We start from the raw sequence: 13,926 nt of genomic DNA, 5'->3' as shown, positions 1-13,926 counted from the left end.
GTCGACCTCAGCCATGATTCAAGGTGGGTAAGAGAACCAGCGTTTTTGAGGCAAGGAACTGAACGCGTTCCAGATGTCCCGGAACAAGCCGTTGGCTTGTGGGTTCTGTGTCACGAAGATGAGGCGTGTGATGAGGAGAGTCATCGCATCGTGCAACGAGTGCAAGTTGCAGCGAGCTCGGCCGACGCCGCCAAATATGGGACCCCATCAAGAGGACAGATTGGATGCGGGTGGATGGCCATTCAAGTACACTGGATTAGACTACTTTGGGCCACTATTGGTGACTGTGTCCCGTCACAAGGAGAAGCGTTGGGTTGCGGTCCAGTAAACCCGTCTGAGGGCGAAGTATGGGAGCGCATGGTGCAGTGCGTCAAACAAGTACTGCGTCATACCCTGAAGGAAGTTGCGCCGAGCAACCATGTATTGAAGAGTTTCCTGATTGAGGCGGAGAATATTGTTGTTGTATTGTGTTCTACGAGAAAGCAGTGGTGGATTGCTCGCCTGCTACGAGACCGTGGTGGAGGTGGGTCCTGGAGTATCTACCTAGGCTTGAGCGCCGCGAGAAGTTAGCATTTTTATTATCGCGCGAAAGCTTGGAGGACACACTACGGTGAGCTAGGGATAAGTTTGTTCCAACTTTTATAACCCTTAATCCTTACAGAATAAAACGAGCCTATTACCACGGATTAAGATTGCCCTTTCTTTCGGGATTCATGGTGGAGTAGCCGTTTAAGGCAACTCCGTTCGCGCGACGACACTCTTTATTTAAATAGTTTAATTTGTAAATATATGGTTTTATAAAATAAATTAAAATAGATAACAAGCCAAGCTTGTGTGAAAAAATTATTAAGTACAATTCTTATCCTTTTGTCCAGAAATGCCTAGCAGCTCCTGATTTAGAGTCCGAAGTAATTGGTGCTTGCCACAACCGCAAAGGCCACGAAAGTCATCTAAATCGAGATCCCAAACCATGCCACCACCTAGCTGCATGCTCTTAATAAACTGAGCTTTTCTTCGAATAGTTGTCACATCATCGTATGATATCCACTGGTTGCCACTGTATGCATAGGATCCGAATATTCCTTCTTTATCCCTCACAACTTCCCAGTCACCGTTACCGACTTTTTCGCAGATTTCATAGTATGCCAAAAATCCATTTGCTCGAGTAAAGGTTCCTGCCTTGCCCGGACCCACTGTTTTATCATTTAGGGACCGGCGATTTTGGTCAGCCAGCGTGAACGTCTGACCGTACATTGGCATTCCCATAATCAGCTTTTCCCTCGGAATACCCCGTTCCAACCAGTAGTAGATGCTGAAGTTTCCATTAAGATTTAAGTTCGCGTCGTCACCCACTTTGTGAAAGAGCGGGGATGCTTGGCCAGTCCGCATAACCCAGTGCCCGTGAAAGTCGTACGTCATGACGGCCATCCAGTCAAAGTGTGGAGATAGCTCAGACACGTTGTATCCGGCATCAATAACCATTTTACTGGGCGAGACTGCTGCCGAAAGAATAAGGCCTTTTGCCTTAAAGGCTTGCGACAGTTCCTTGACAAGAGCAACAAATCCTTCTTTTTCCGCGGGATTACCTTTGTCACAGTCCACTTGCCAGCACATTGGGAACTCCCAGGCTAGGTCCAGACCCTCAAAACCGTGTTTTTCTAAAAAACTTAACACACTTGCGACAAAGCGCACCCTGGACTGTGGATTAAGTACAAGGCGTGCGTACTTGCTGCCCATCGAGTCCTTCCATCCACCGATGGCTAACATGACTCGAAGCCGGTTGTCAATATCGGTCCAGGAGTCATCCGTTTTAATGGTTAACGAGTTGCTATCAAGCACCGCGAAGCCGTATATGATGTGGGTGCACAAGTTGGCTTCTATATCCTCAGGCACATACTTGCCGTGGGACTGGCGATACCATGCCCAGATCGTAAAGTAGCAAACTATTTTGTATGCATTATTGGCATACAAAATTATTGGAGGCTCTGTGATGGATCCAGTGAAGTCCCACAGGGCAGCTGAAAAAATAAATCGATAAATACCAGATAACTTTCATTCTTTATATTTTTTACTCTATGAAGCAAACGGTTAATGAGATAAAAACCAGGTTTTTTTTATTAAGACCTTTGCATAATATGATTTTAAACATATGCAGACACCATATGCAGTGACCAAAGTCACTGTTTCCCGAATACGTTTATTTCTCATCGTTTTTTTAAAAAGTGAACAGGTTTAAACATTTTTTAGCGTCGGACAGAATTTAAAGCTAAGGGCGTTAAAGTTGTTTAAAGCTTGCTTTTATTTATTGTATCAAATCTTAAATTCACACTTAAGTAGCAGTAACAACTTAGTGTCTCTAATAGTTGAGTTGTTGGCGGGTTTGGTTAGGATTTCGGGGTAGACCCATGGCCAGATGTTTCTGATGAAGAGTTAGTTATTTGTGGTAGGTTGCTTGAATATTTAATTTTTTACGGGTTAGATACCAAGTTCTCTATGACTGTCGTTTCAAATATACCTTAGTGCCCCAAAAATACTTCTCAGGACTTTGGATTAATGTTGATGTTACTGCTACTCGCGTAGATTTGTAAACAGGAGGCTATAAGCCTTTAGTTTTATGTATGTAATGAAAGTCAGTGGACTAACATGTAGTTTCAAGCTTGCTAGAAAAACGCGCCATAATTGTCCATACACCCGGAAGTGGCTAAGGGCCCGGGTCACAAAATAGCTCAGTCTCAAACGGAGAGCTCAGAGTACCTGAGCCTTACCCGGGCGTCGCGGATCTACGCCCGGTTGGACCCTCTTTTTCTCCGAAACTCGTGGGAATCACATGGAGTCGATAAACATAAATAAAAAGGAGTCAGGATCTCCCAAAAAACCTACTCAAACGGTAGTGACGATTTCTGCCGTAGCTGTAGGGACGAGAAGTGGAAGAAACGGTAAAGCATCTACTATGCCACTGTCCAGCACTGCAAGCGAAAAGGCTTGCTCAATTAGGAAGCAGATTCCTGATAGACACGTCCGACCTTTCCGACACCGATCCACATCGGATACAAAAATTCACCAGCGCCTCTGGCTGGGGAAACTGCTAACTTCACACGAACCTCGACGGGCAAAAGTGGAAAAAATACACGGCATCACAATGGACCTCTAATGGTCTAAGTGCGTCGGATAACCGACTGCCGGTAAAACCTAACCTAACCTAATTAATCGTTTTTTAAAAGTTTTGGATTAAAGATACCTAAGCGTATCAGTTGCAAACCAAGCTCTATGTCTTCAATGTCTTCAGTGAATTGTTGTAGGTTGAAAATTATTAAAGCTATCATTTGTTCTCCTTCAAAATTATTATTTAAATAATTAGTCAATTCGATTCCGTGATTCATGACTTTTAATACGTAGTTGAGTTCCCTTATTTGTACATTATTTTTTGAGATGTCGGCTATTTGTTGTTGTAATTTTTCTTTATCTTCTTGATCTAAAATACCCAATAAGTATTTGTAAATGGTTCCCATAAAGTTAAAAAGACTGCGTTTACTACGTTTTACAATAACATGAGTATCATGCTCGGGAGTAGGCCTGGAATTATCGTTATTATATTTACCATTATTAATTTTCTTTTTCTATTTATACTAGATTCGTTGTAAAGTATGTAACAGGCAGAAGGAAGCGTTTTGCGAACATATAAAGTATATATGTATATTTTTGATCAGGATCAATAGCCGAGTCGATCTGGCCATGTCCGTCTGTCTGTCCGTCCGTAAATTTCTATCGATCTGCAGAACCTCTTTTTGCCACGCCCACCCTAACGCACACATACCGCCCAAAAATGCCACGTCCACACTTTTAAAAAATGTTTTGATATTTTTTCATTTCCTTATTAGTATTGTCAATTTCTATTGATCTGCAGAAAAACTTTTTGCCACGCCCACGCTAAGGCGCACAAAACCGCCCAAAACTACCACGCCCATATTTTTGAAATATGTTTTGAAATTTTTTCACATTTTTGTTCATCTTTTAAATTTAACTCCACATACTAAAAATCTTTTTGCCACGCCCACTCTAACGCACACAAACCGCCAAAAACGGTCAGTGTTGTAATTTCTCTTCGCACTTTCAATAGCTGAGTAACGGGTATCAGATAGTCGGGGAACCCGACTATAGCGGTCTCTTTTGTTAAACTTGGATTTATAGTGCATTATCTTTCTACCTCTATTTGTTTCTTTGAAATGTCCTGTCTTTTTGAATGGGTTAGTCGATTTTGATCTAGTGGTTTTATGTTTTGTTTTGTGATTGTATATGTAAAGTATTTCTTCGAATTTTGTGAATTGGTTTTCAGGTTCATTTTCGCTCGTATTATTCTTAATTTTTCAGTTCGAGAGTTCAGAGAGTTCGGAGACTCTGAGAGAAAGAGAGTTTGGAGACTCTGAACTGGAGAAAGAGAGTTCGGAGACTCTGAGAGAAGAGAGTGGGAGACTCTAAATAGGAGAAAGAGAGTTTGGAGAATCTGAGCCTGAAGTCAGAAGGTTTGAGGAAGAGTAACGGGACAAGCTGGACTTTTAACGGGGCCAACGGTAAAAACGTGGACTTTGGATCCGGTGACTGGAGACCAGAGGAATGAATCGTTAGAGTAGGCCTATAAAAAGCGGGCCGAACGCTGGAAGCTGGACAGTCGAGGAGAACAAGTATACCAGTGAACAAGTGAAGAACAAAGTCAGCAGAAGAGCTACAGCCGTGGTTGTCAACAATGAGCAAGATTGCTACGTCAAGACGTTCGGGACAAGGAAAGTCTTCGAATTGAGACGCAGGTAACTAAGGTCCAAACGACGAAGCACGAGAAGTCCGGAGGCATTCAACAGGCGAGGCCAGACCTAGGAGGGCACCAGAAAAGCGGCAGGGATTGTGGTGTAGACCCGGTGGACTGTGTAGGAGACCGCGTACTTGAACCAGGCGATAGCCTGGCGTGTCCGTGCGATCCAAGCAGGCGTGGTACCGGCGCCACCAGTCTGAACAGACGTGGGGTGGGCGTGTTGCTGTTTCACAGGCGTTTGCCTTGGGGAATCGCAGCCGTGAGCTTCCGTGAGTCTGCGTACGACAACAATTCACAGCGCCACCCAGGACGACGAGAGCGGCGAGACAGCGGAACCGTGCCGCCGAGCAGGCCATCCAGGTCCGACCGCACCGGCAGGAGAGAAAAGGTAGGGTGGAACGTTCGTCTTTCACTGGGCGTCTTGCTACAGGGACTGTGCGTATCCGCGCGATAGCGCGGTGCTTTGGAAGGAACTGAACGGGCGTCCGGCGGGACCGGCCGGGACAGAGCAAGGGACAAGAGGTTGTGGCTAGCGACGCGTATGCCTTTGAGAGCCCGCCAATTGTTCACCCTAGTCTGGGAACGGTGACGCTTTCCTAAGCCCTTGACCTTTCTTTTCGCTACCCGCACACGTGCGTCCGCGGCAATACCAGGCGAGGGTCCGACGCTACGACGGGAGAGCAGAGACGTCTGGACAATCGAATTACGTTGTAAACTAAGCACAAATAAAGACCCAAGAGACAAATCTGCAAGTGTTATTACTGGTAACCGGGTGATCACGTTATATTATAAATTTGGTGGGACGAACGCACAAATCTACTGAGCTAGCCGCACGTATTCCGTAGTCATTGAAAGTTACTTCGTAAACACCTTCTTGCTGTGCTATTTGTGTAAGTGTAGAGATGTCGTAATGTCATGTTTAGTAAGAGTTATAAATAACCTATCGGGCAATTTTCTCATGATTGCATCTTTAACTGTATTGTTTAATGTATTTGTGTATAATAGGATGTTGCTAATGTTGTTTTCGCACATAAGCTTATTTGATATTGTGAATGATTTAATTTCTAATTCTTTGACGAAAAGGTGTGTTGTAAGGACGACGGAATAGTTCCTCACATGGTGTTTGGGTTTTAAATTCACTAATGAACGCGCTATTAGGGTTGGCCAGGTTGTTGCTCAGTGTCCAAGTTACGGGGTTTGGACTGTCTCCCGCTCTCCGCTCCCTCTCACGCTCTCTCGCTCTTCACCACAGAGTCTCCAAGGAGTCTCCGCTGCGCTTGGGAGAGCCTATCTAATTAGAATAAGCTTCTGTGTAAAAACTATTTTCGACGAATAAACGTACGCCCGGTCGCGCCCGCGCAATTACGAAAAATCTAGCGTTCGCCCTTTCGAGTGTTTTCTCTTTCAGCTAATTTGGAAATTCCAGGACAGCAACCCCCATCACACCCAACATTTTGATCCATTCGAGCCAGATCACCTGGATTTTCAAGTTTGTCTACCAGCGAACAAATTACAAGATAAGTAAGAAATTTCCATTCCATTTAATTTGCTGTAAGATTTATTGTCAAATCTTACGGATTTCTCCGACAAAGGGCAATTAAAGAAAAGTACTTATTCATTCCTACGGGCGCCGCCATATTACCCACCGTTCTCTTTCGACCACATTCGTGAAAGTCAAAGTCCAAATCTCCGAATATATTTAAATATTCATCCCGAAAAGTAATTAAAGTTCAAATAAGTGCAAAATTCCAAATGTGAAAAAGTGAAAATAATTTGTGCCAAGTTCAGTGAAAATTTCTAACTCCAAAAGCAAAGAATACAATAACAAAACAAACAACACATACCCTCTGGCCATTCCAAATTAAATATTTATTAAACATTTACCCGCCAGTTCCATATATTACATATATTACATCAACATATATTACATCCACATACATTACATATATTACATCTACATATATCACATCCACATACATTACATATATTACATCTACATATATCACATATACATTACATATATTACATCCACATATATTACCGACATACATTGCGCATATTATCTGCATTCCCATTTAACATATACCAAAGTTTAAATTGTTTCCCGTCGGCAAATCCAAACCACAAATAAAATTTTTTCCAAGTGCCGACGCGGAAAATGCGTTTTGTTTTCAATAAATTTCCAAACCAATTTCCGAGCAATAAATTTTTCAATATTTATTTAATTATTTTTTAAATTTTCACAAAAACTACAAGACAATATTTTTTTCATCCATAAATAAATAATTCTAACGTTCACGGCGGCAAGCTTACATTTATTAAGTGCAGTCTAAGGATTCTGTCCACATTTTCAAAAGTGTGACCGTGCTCCAAAACCGCTTCCATTCCATTTCGCATTTCTTCGATTATACCCATCGGGGACGATAAGAAGAAACTGTCCGCTGACAAACCCAGTTCTATTTTTTCACCACAAGGACCGAAGAGTCCAAGAATTCCAAGCATTTCGGTGAAAACGCCTGCGCAGATTTCCGACGACTGTGCTACTCCATCCAAAGCCACAGTACAGCGCACAGCCATAAATATGGCTGCTTCCGACCTAGCGCCAGCCAAATTCATTTCGGTTTCTGACCGCTTAAGCGAATTTGAGGCTCAGATTAACAACAGGCAACATGCCTATTCTCAGGGCTAAATACAGTTATTGCTATTCAGTATATGAAAGGTGTGTTGCCCAGCTCGTTGATAAAATCGAGCAGGGCACGTCTCAGTCTATCCCAGCCGCGAACGCTGCGCCCCAGGCCTACATTTCCTCTGGTTGTCGGTTGCCTCCATGCGATACAGAAATTTTCGCAGGCGACTATCTTCGCTGGCCGACTTTCCGGGATCTTTTCACAACCATTTATATCAATAATCCACGGCTGACTCCGGTTGAAAAGTTATTCCATTTAAATGCCAAAACAAGTGGTGACGCGCATGCCATCGTTTCGATTTCGCCTCTCACCAACGAGGGTCTCCGCTCTGCGTGGGAAAATCTAACAGAACGTTTCGAAAATAAACGATTGTTGGTAAATAGTCAATTTAAAATACTGTTTAATGTGCAGTCGATACCACAGGAATCTGGGGCGGCCTTGATGGTACTGCAAAGTACTGTTCAAGGTTGCTTGATTGCCATAGAAATGTCAGGCATCAACATTGAGAACTCGGTCTGCCTGCTGGTATATCTGTATTCATCCAAGCTCCCGAAGATAACTCTCTCCTTATGGGAGCAGTCGCTCCATAAGAAGGCCGACATCCCGACATGGGTAGAGCTGAGCACCTTCTTCACAGAACGTCATCAAACCCTAGAGGCCATCGATGATGTGAGACCGTCAGTACCAAGTCAGTCGCACTCCAAAGCAATGAACTCAAGTGGGCCCTCTAGAAAACTAAATTCCTATGAGACGAAAGTGGCTCCAAAATCGAAAAGTTGCGACTTGTGCAACAAGGAAAACCATCCTGTCCGTGTATGTCCGCGTTTTCTTCAAATGTAGTTTGACGACCGGTCAGCCTACATTAAACGGAAGCAGTTATGCTTAAACTGCTTTGCAAAGGGACATCAGCTTCGTGAGTGCAAAAGCACGCACAATTGTTTTACTTGCCGTGGCCGGCATCACACGTTGTTGCACCGAAACAACCCCTTTTCCAGCAATTCATGTCCTTCAAAACCTGCAAGGCCAATTTCGTTCCAAATGAGCAAGCCGGTGTTCAAAATTATTTCGCCACGGGCTCAAGAGCTATCCTTCTTGGCAATGCCGAGATCAATATTTCCCATCTTGGCACTAACTTTAAGGCACGCGCCCTGATCGACTCCGGATCAGAGGCAACATTTATAACCGAGCGACTGTTCAATCTAATTAGATTGCCATTCCAGGTGGTTCAAGCCCAAGTCTCAGGCTTGAACCAAACAGTAGCCGCTCTGTTCAAGAAGCTCTGCAGTTTCACCATCCGATCTCCGACTCTTTCCGCGTTGCAGTTGGAGACGACGGCCTATGTCCTCCCTCAACTAGCCGGAAATCTGCCTTTCTACCCAATTCTGCAAAATTTCCTTCGGGATCTTCCCGATTTTCCACTGGCGGATCAAAAATTCTATGAGAGCGCACAAATAGATGTCCTTATCGGAGCCGACATTCTGCCTTCGGTGCTTCTGAGTGGAGCAAAAACCAACATCTGTGGCTTTCTCTTGGGGTAAGAGACCATTTTCGGCTGGGTACTAACTGGGCCAGTGTGAGCCTCAGCACAAAGCAGAATTTCCTCCTTTTCGACGCAGATCTCCCACGCGTACGATAATTCACTGGACAAACTACTCACAAAATTTTGGGAGGTGGAGAATATACCAATAAAGTTGGTAAAAGAGTCCGATTCCATGTGCGAGAAGAAGATCCTTCAAACGACCACGAGAAACGAGTGCGGCAAATATGTCGTTACTCTGCCTTTTCGCGACCCAGAACTTATGGGTTCCGGGCTAGGGCATTCCAGGTCTTTTGCGTTGGTAAATAGTCAATTTAAAATACTGTTTAATGTGCAGTCGATACCACAGGAATCTGGGGCGGCCTTGAAGGTACTGCAAAGTACTGTTCAAGGTTGCTTGATTGCCATAGAAATGTCAGGCATCAACATTGAGAACTGGGACTGCCTGCTGGTATATCTGTATTCATCCAAGCTCCCGAAGATAACTCTCTCCTTATGGGAGCAGTCGCTCCATAAGAAGGCCAACATCCCGACATGGGTAGAGCTGAACACCTTCTTCACAGAACGTCATCAAACCCTAGAGGCCATCGATGATGTGAGACCGTCCGTACCAAGTCAGTCGCACTCCAAAGCGATGAACTCAAATGGGCCCTCTAGAAAACTAAATTCCTATGAGACGAAAGTGGCTCCAAAATCGAAAAGTTGCGACTTGTGCAACAAGGAAAACCATCCTGTCCGTGTATGTCCGCGTTTTCTCCAAATGTAGTTTGACGACCGGTCAGCCTACATTAAACGGAAGCAGTTATGCTTAAACTGCTTTGCAAAGGGACATCAGCTTCGTGAGTGCAAAAGCACGCACAATTGTTTTACTTGCCGTGGCCGGCATCACACGTTGTTGCACCGAAACAACCCCTTTTCCAGCAGTTCATGTCCTTCAAATCCTGCAAGGCCAATTTCGTTCCAAATGAGCAAGCCGGTGTTCAAAATTATTTCGCCACGGGCTCAAGAGCTATCCTTCTTGGCAATGCCGAGATCAATATTTCCCATCTTGGCACTAACTTTAAAGCACGCGCCCTGATCGACTCCGGATCAGAGGCAACATTCATAACCGAGCGACTGTTCAATCTAATTAGATTGCCATACCAGGTGGTTCAAGCCCAAGTCTCAGGCTTGAACCAAACAGTAGCCGCTCTGTTCAAAAAGCTCTGCAGTTTCACCATCCGATCTCCGACTAGTTCCGCGTTGCAGTTGGACACGACGGCCTATGTCCTCCCTCAACTAGCCGGAAATCTGCCTTTCTACCCAATTCCGCAAAATTTCCTTCGGGATCTTCCCGATTTTCCACTGGCGGATCCAAAATTCTATGAGGGCGCACAAATAGATGTCCTTATCGGAGCCAACATTCTGCCTTCGGTGCTTCTGAGTGGAGCAAAAACCAACATCTGTGGCTCTCTCTTGGGGTAAGAGACCATTTTCGGCTGGGTACTAACTGGGCCAGTGTGAGCCTCAGCACAAAGCAGAATTTCCTCCTTTTCGACGCAGATCTCCCACGCGTACGATAATTCACTGGACAAACTACTCACAAAATTTTGGGAGGTGGAGAATACACCAAAAAAGTTGGTAAAAGAGTCCGATTCCATGTGCGAGAAGAAGTTCCTTCAAACGACCACGAGAAACGAGTGCGGCAAATATGTCGTTACTCTGCCTTTTCGCGACCCAGAACATATGGGTTCCGGGCTAGGGCATTCCAGGTCTTTCGCGTTGGCTCAGTTTTTAAGAAATGAGCAGCGTCTAAAAAGAGATGAGGCCTTAAAAGCGCGATACGATTCGGTGATCCAGGAATATCTCAACTTAAAGCACATGCGACAAGTTCTTCCTACCCAAGATTGCAACGCCTATTATATGCCACATCACGCCGTCTTAAAACCGGAGAGCGTAACTACTAAACTCCGTGTAGTATTCAACGCCTCCAGCCCTTCATCGAATGATACCAGTTTAAATGATATCCTTCATGCTGGCCCTGTCTTCCAGTCCGACTTGACTATTCAAATTCTGAAGTGGCGCTATTTCCGATACGTGTTTAGCGCCGATATCGAAAAAATTTATCGGCAGATCTGGGTAGATCCGAAGCACACTCCATTCCAACGAATTCTTTTCCGAAACAATAGAGGGGAAATCAGATATTTCGAATTGAAAACAGTAACCTTTGAAGTCAATTGCGCGCCTTTCCTGGCCATACGAGTACTGCAGCAGCTAGCAGCTGACGTATAACTCAGCCATCCAAAAGCTAGTAATATCATTTGAAATTTCATGTATGTGGATGATGTTCTAGCCGGAGCGGACTCCACGGAAGAAGCTCAGCTCATGGTGCAAGAGCTCCGAGACGCTCTGAATTTCGCCGGATTTCCATTGAGGAAATGGACCTCCAACCAAAAGGAAGTTTTAGCGGCCATGCAGAGCGACCATCTATTAAATACTGATTTTCTCGAGATCGATGCAGAAAGCACTGCCAAAACCCTCGGTATTCGCTGGAAGGCAACCTCCGACGAATTCTTCTTCGTTCCGCCAGAGTTGGCTATTAAAACGTCCTTTACAAAACGCCAAGTCCTGTCCCAAATTGCCAAATTGTTCGACCCTGCAGACTGGTTAAAGTCTTATGGGGCGGCAATATATGTCCGCGTAGAAGTGGACAGCACCATTATGGTGCAACATCTAACCGCTAAAACCCGGGTAGCACCAGTCAAAACTGTTTCGCTCCCAAGACTGGAGCTGTGCGGAGCGTTATTGCTTTCCGAAATGGCTGCAGCCATCATTCCGCAGATGCCTACGATCAACTCCGAACTTTACTGCTGGACGGACTCCACAATAGTGCTTGCATGGTTAAGCAAGCCAGCGTGCCGGTGGACCACATTTGTAGCCAATAGGGTGACGAAGATCGCCCAGGCCACAAAAACAGAGAATTGGTCTCATGTTCAATCTGAGCATAATCCAGCAGACCTGGCGAGTAGAGGAGTTTCCCTCCAAGATCCAGCCGATAGCCAGTTATGGTGGCACGGACCGACTTGGTTGCAAAATCCACGCAACCAATGGCCAACTCAGGTCGACAACGCTCCGGTGACCGACCTGGAGAAGCGTGCTCTGAAAGTCCATCTCGCAAAAGCTCCTTCTGAAGAGTTGTTGGCACGTTTTTACAAGCTTGAGAAAGCTCTACGGGTCCCTGCCTATGTTCATCGCTTCATACAGCGGTGCAGGAAGCAGACAGCTCCATCTGATGTGCATTTTCTGGCCACTGAAATCGCCGCCGCCGAGCGGTTCCTGATTTCGAACACTCAGCGCAGAGATTTCCCTGTGGAATATCACTGCCTAAGTGCAAAGCGTCCAGTGCCAAGGGCGTGCGGCCGTGTGGCGGCTTCCGAAAGCCTTCAATACAATGAACGGCATCCAGTGATTCTTCCGTACAACTGCCTGCTTTCTCGCCTCCTTGCGCATTTCACTCATCGCATAACTCTCCATGGTGGTAACCAGTTAATGGTGCGCCTCATCCGGTCGGATTCCGAGAATTAAGAACCTGATGAAAGCATTAGTAAATTCGTGCAAAGTATGTGTGATCCACAAAAAGCGGTTGCAAAGCCAACCGATGGGTGTCCTGCCCAAAGAAAGAGCATCGTTCTCCCGACCAGTATACTGGCATGGATTACGCCGGTCCGTTCGATTTAAATAACTATACGGGAAGAGCATGTCTTATTACAAAGGGGTATGTATTAGTTTTTGTTTGTTTCTTCACCAAGGCCATCCATTTAGAGCCTACATCTGACTTAACACCAAAAAGTTTCTTACCGCTTTCGCTCGTTTTGTATCCAGAAGAGGGTGTCCACGTCAAGTCCAGTCAGACAATGGCAAAACCTTTGTTGGCGCTGCCACCCTGCTTTCCCGCGATTTCCTTCAAGCCGTAAAAGAGTCGGTGACGAATGCCTATAGTCATCAAGAGATGCAATGGCAATTTATTCCTCCGGGGGCACCCCATATGGGAGGCCTTTGGGAAGCAGGCGTAAAAAGTTTTAAGACGCTATTTTACAAATGCACTGCCACACGAAAATACACGTTCGAAGAGCTCTCCAGAAGAAGCGTGCCTTAACTCCAGGCCGCTCTCTCCTATGTCTGAGGATCCGACAGATTTGCTGGCTCTGACGCCAGGTCATTTCCTTGTCGGGGGACCCCTTATGTCCACGGTGGAACCCGAAGTAAAGGGAGAAACGAAATCCATTCTTAATCGGTGGCAGCATTTGAAGGCTCTCCATCAGCAGTTCCGTGTGCAATGGAAAGAAGAGTACCTCAAAGAACTCCACAAGCGCACTAAATGGCAGGCCCCGTCCAAAAATCTCCGCATCGATGACATGGTCGTCATCAAGGACGACAACTTACCCTCTAATGAGTGGCGGCTCGGCAGAATTGAGTCTGTCTTTCCAGGAGCCGACGGCTACGTCCGTGTAGTAAATATCGGTACTGCACGTGGAGTTCTTAAACGTCCAGTGGCAAAAGTGGTGCTTTTGCCGACGGAGTCTTCCGAATCTCCACAATAATAGGCGCTCCTCTCGTCCTTAGTTGTAGTTCACTAGCACTAATCATCCATTATTTTTAATTTCGTTTTCGATCTCCTTTCGACATTCAACTACCCGCAGCATGGCCCCTCGTCAACTGAGTGGCGCTTCTGAGTGGAGCAAAAACCAACATCTGTGGCTCTCTCTTGGGGTAAGAGACCATTTTCGGCTGGGTACTAACTGGGCCAGTGTGAGCCTCAGCACAAAGCAGAATTTCCTCCTTTTCGACGCAGATCTCCCACGCGTACGATAATTCACTGGACAAACTACTCACAAAATTTTGGGAGGTGGAGAATACAC

At 45.4% G+C, this 13,926-nt stretch overlaps 1 protein-coding gene and 1 pseudogene across 1 annotated transcript; one reads left to right on the top strand and one right to left on the bottom strand.

Moving 5' to 3' along the window:
• Positions 1-846: 846 nt before the first annotated feature.
• LOC122625658 (probable chitinase 10) lies at positions 847-6,441 on the bottom strand. The gene is made up of 3 exons (XM_043805759.1): positions 6,430-6,441; positions 4,997-5,027; positions 847-1,985 (listed from the first exon to the last, which is right to left on the bottom strand). The coding sequence occupies exons 1-3, from the start codon at positions 6,439-6,441 to the stop codon at positions 847-849; spliced, it is 1,182 nt and encodes a 393-aa protein (XP_043661694.1).
• A 770-nt stretch (positions 6,442-7,211) lies between these two features.
• LOC122625657 lies at positions 7,212-13,608 on the top strand (annotated as a pseudogene).
• The last annotated feature ends 318 nt before the right edge of the window (positions 13,609-13,926 follow it).

The sequence above is a fragment of the Drosophila teissieri genome, unplaced genomic scaffold (assembly GCF_016746235.2).
Source record: "Drosophila teissieri strain GT53w unplaced genomic scaffold, Prin_Dtei_1.1 Segkk4_quiver_pilon_misjoin1_scaf, whole genome shotgun sequence".
In the NCBI taxonomy this organism is placed as follows: Eukaryota; Metazoa; Arthropoda; class Insecta; order Diptera; family Drosophilidae; genus Drosophila; species Drosophila teissieri.
Note: the sequence above shows the minus strand (reverse complement) of the source record. Positions and strands in the feature narration are given on the sequence as shown.

Bases quoted from the DNA above. Each gene is read 5' to 3' on its own strand.
- LOC122625658 (XM_043805759.1), bottom strand. The intron at 1,986-4,996 runs GTGGCGCCGGTA...GATCCATCACAG, and splicing joins CCCCACGTCTGTTCAGACTG to AGCCTCCAATAATTTTGTAT.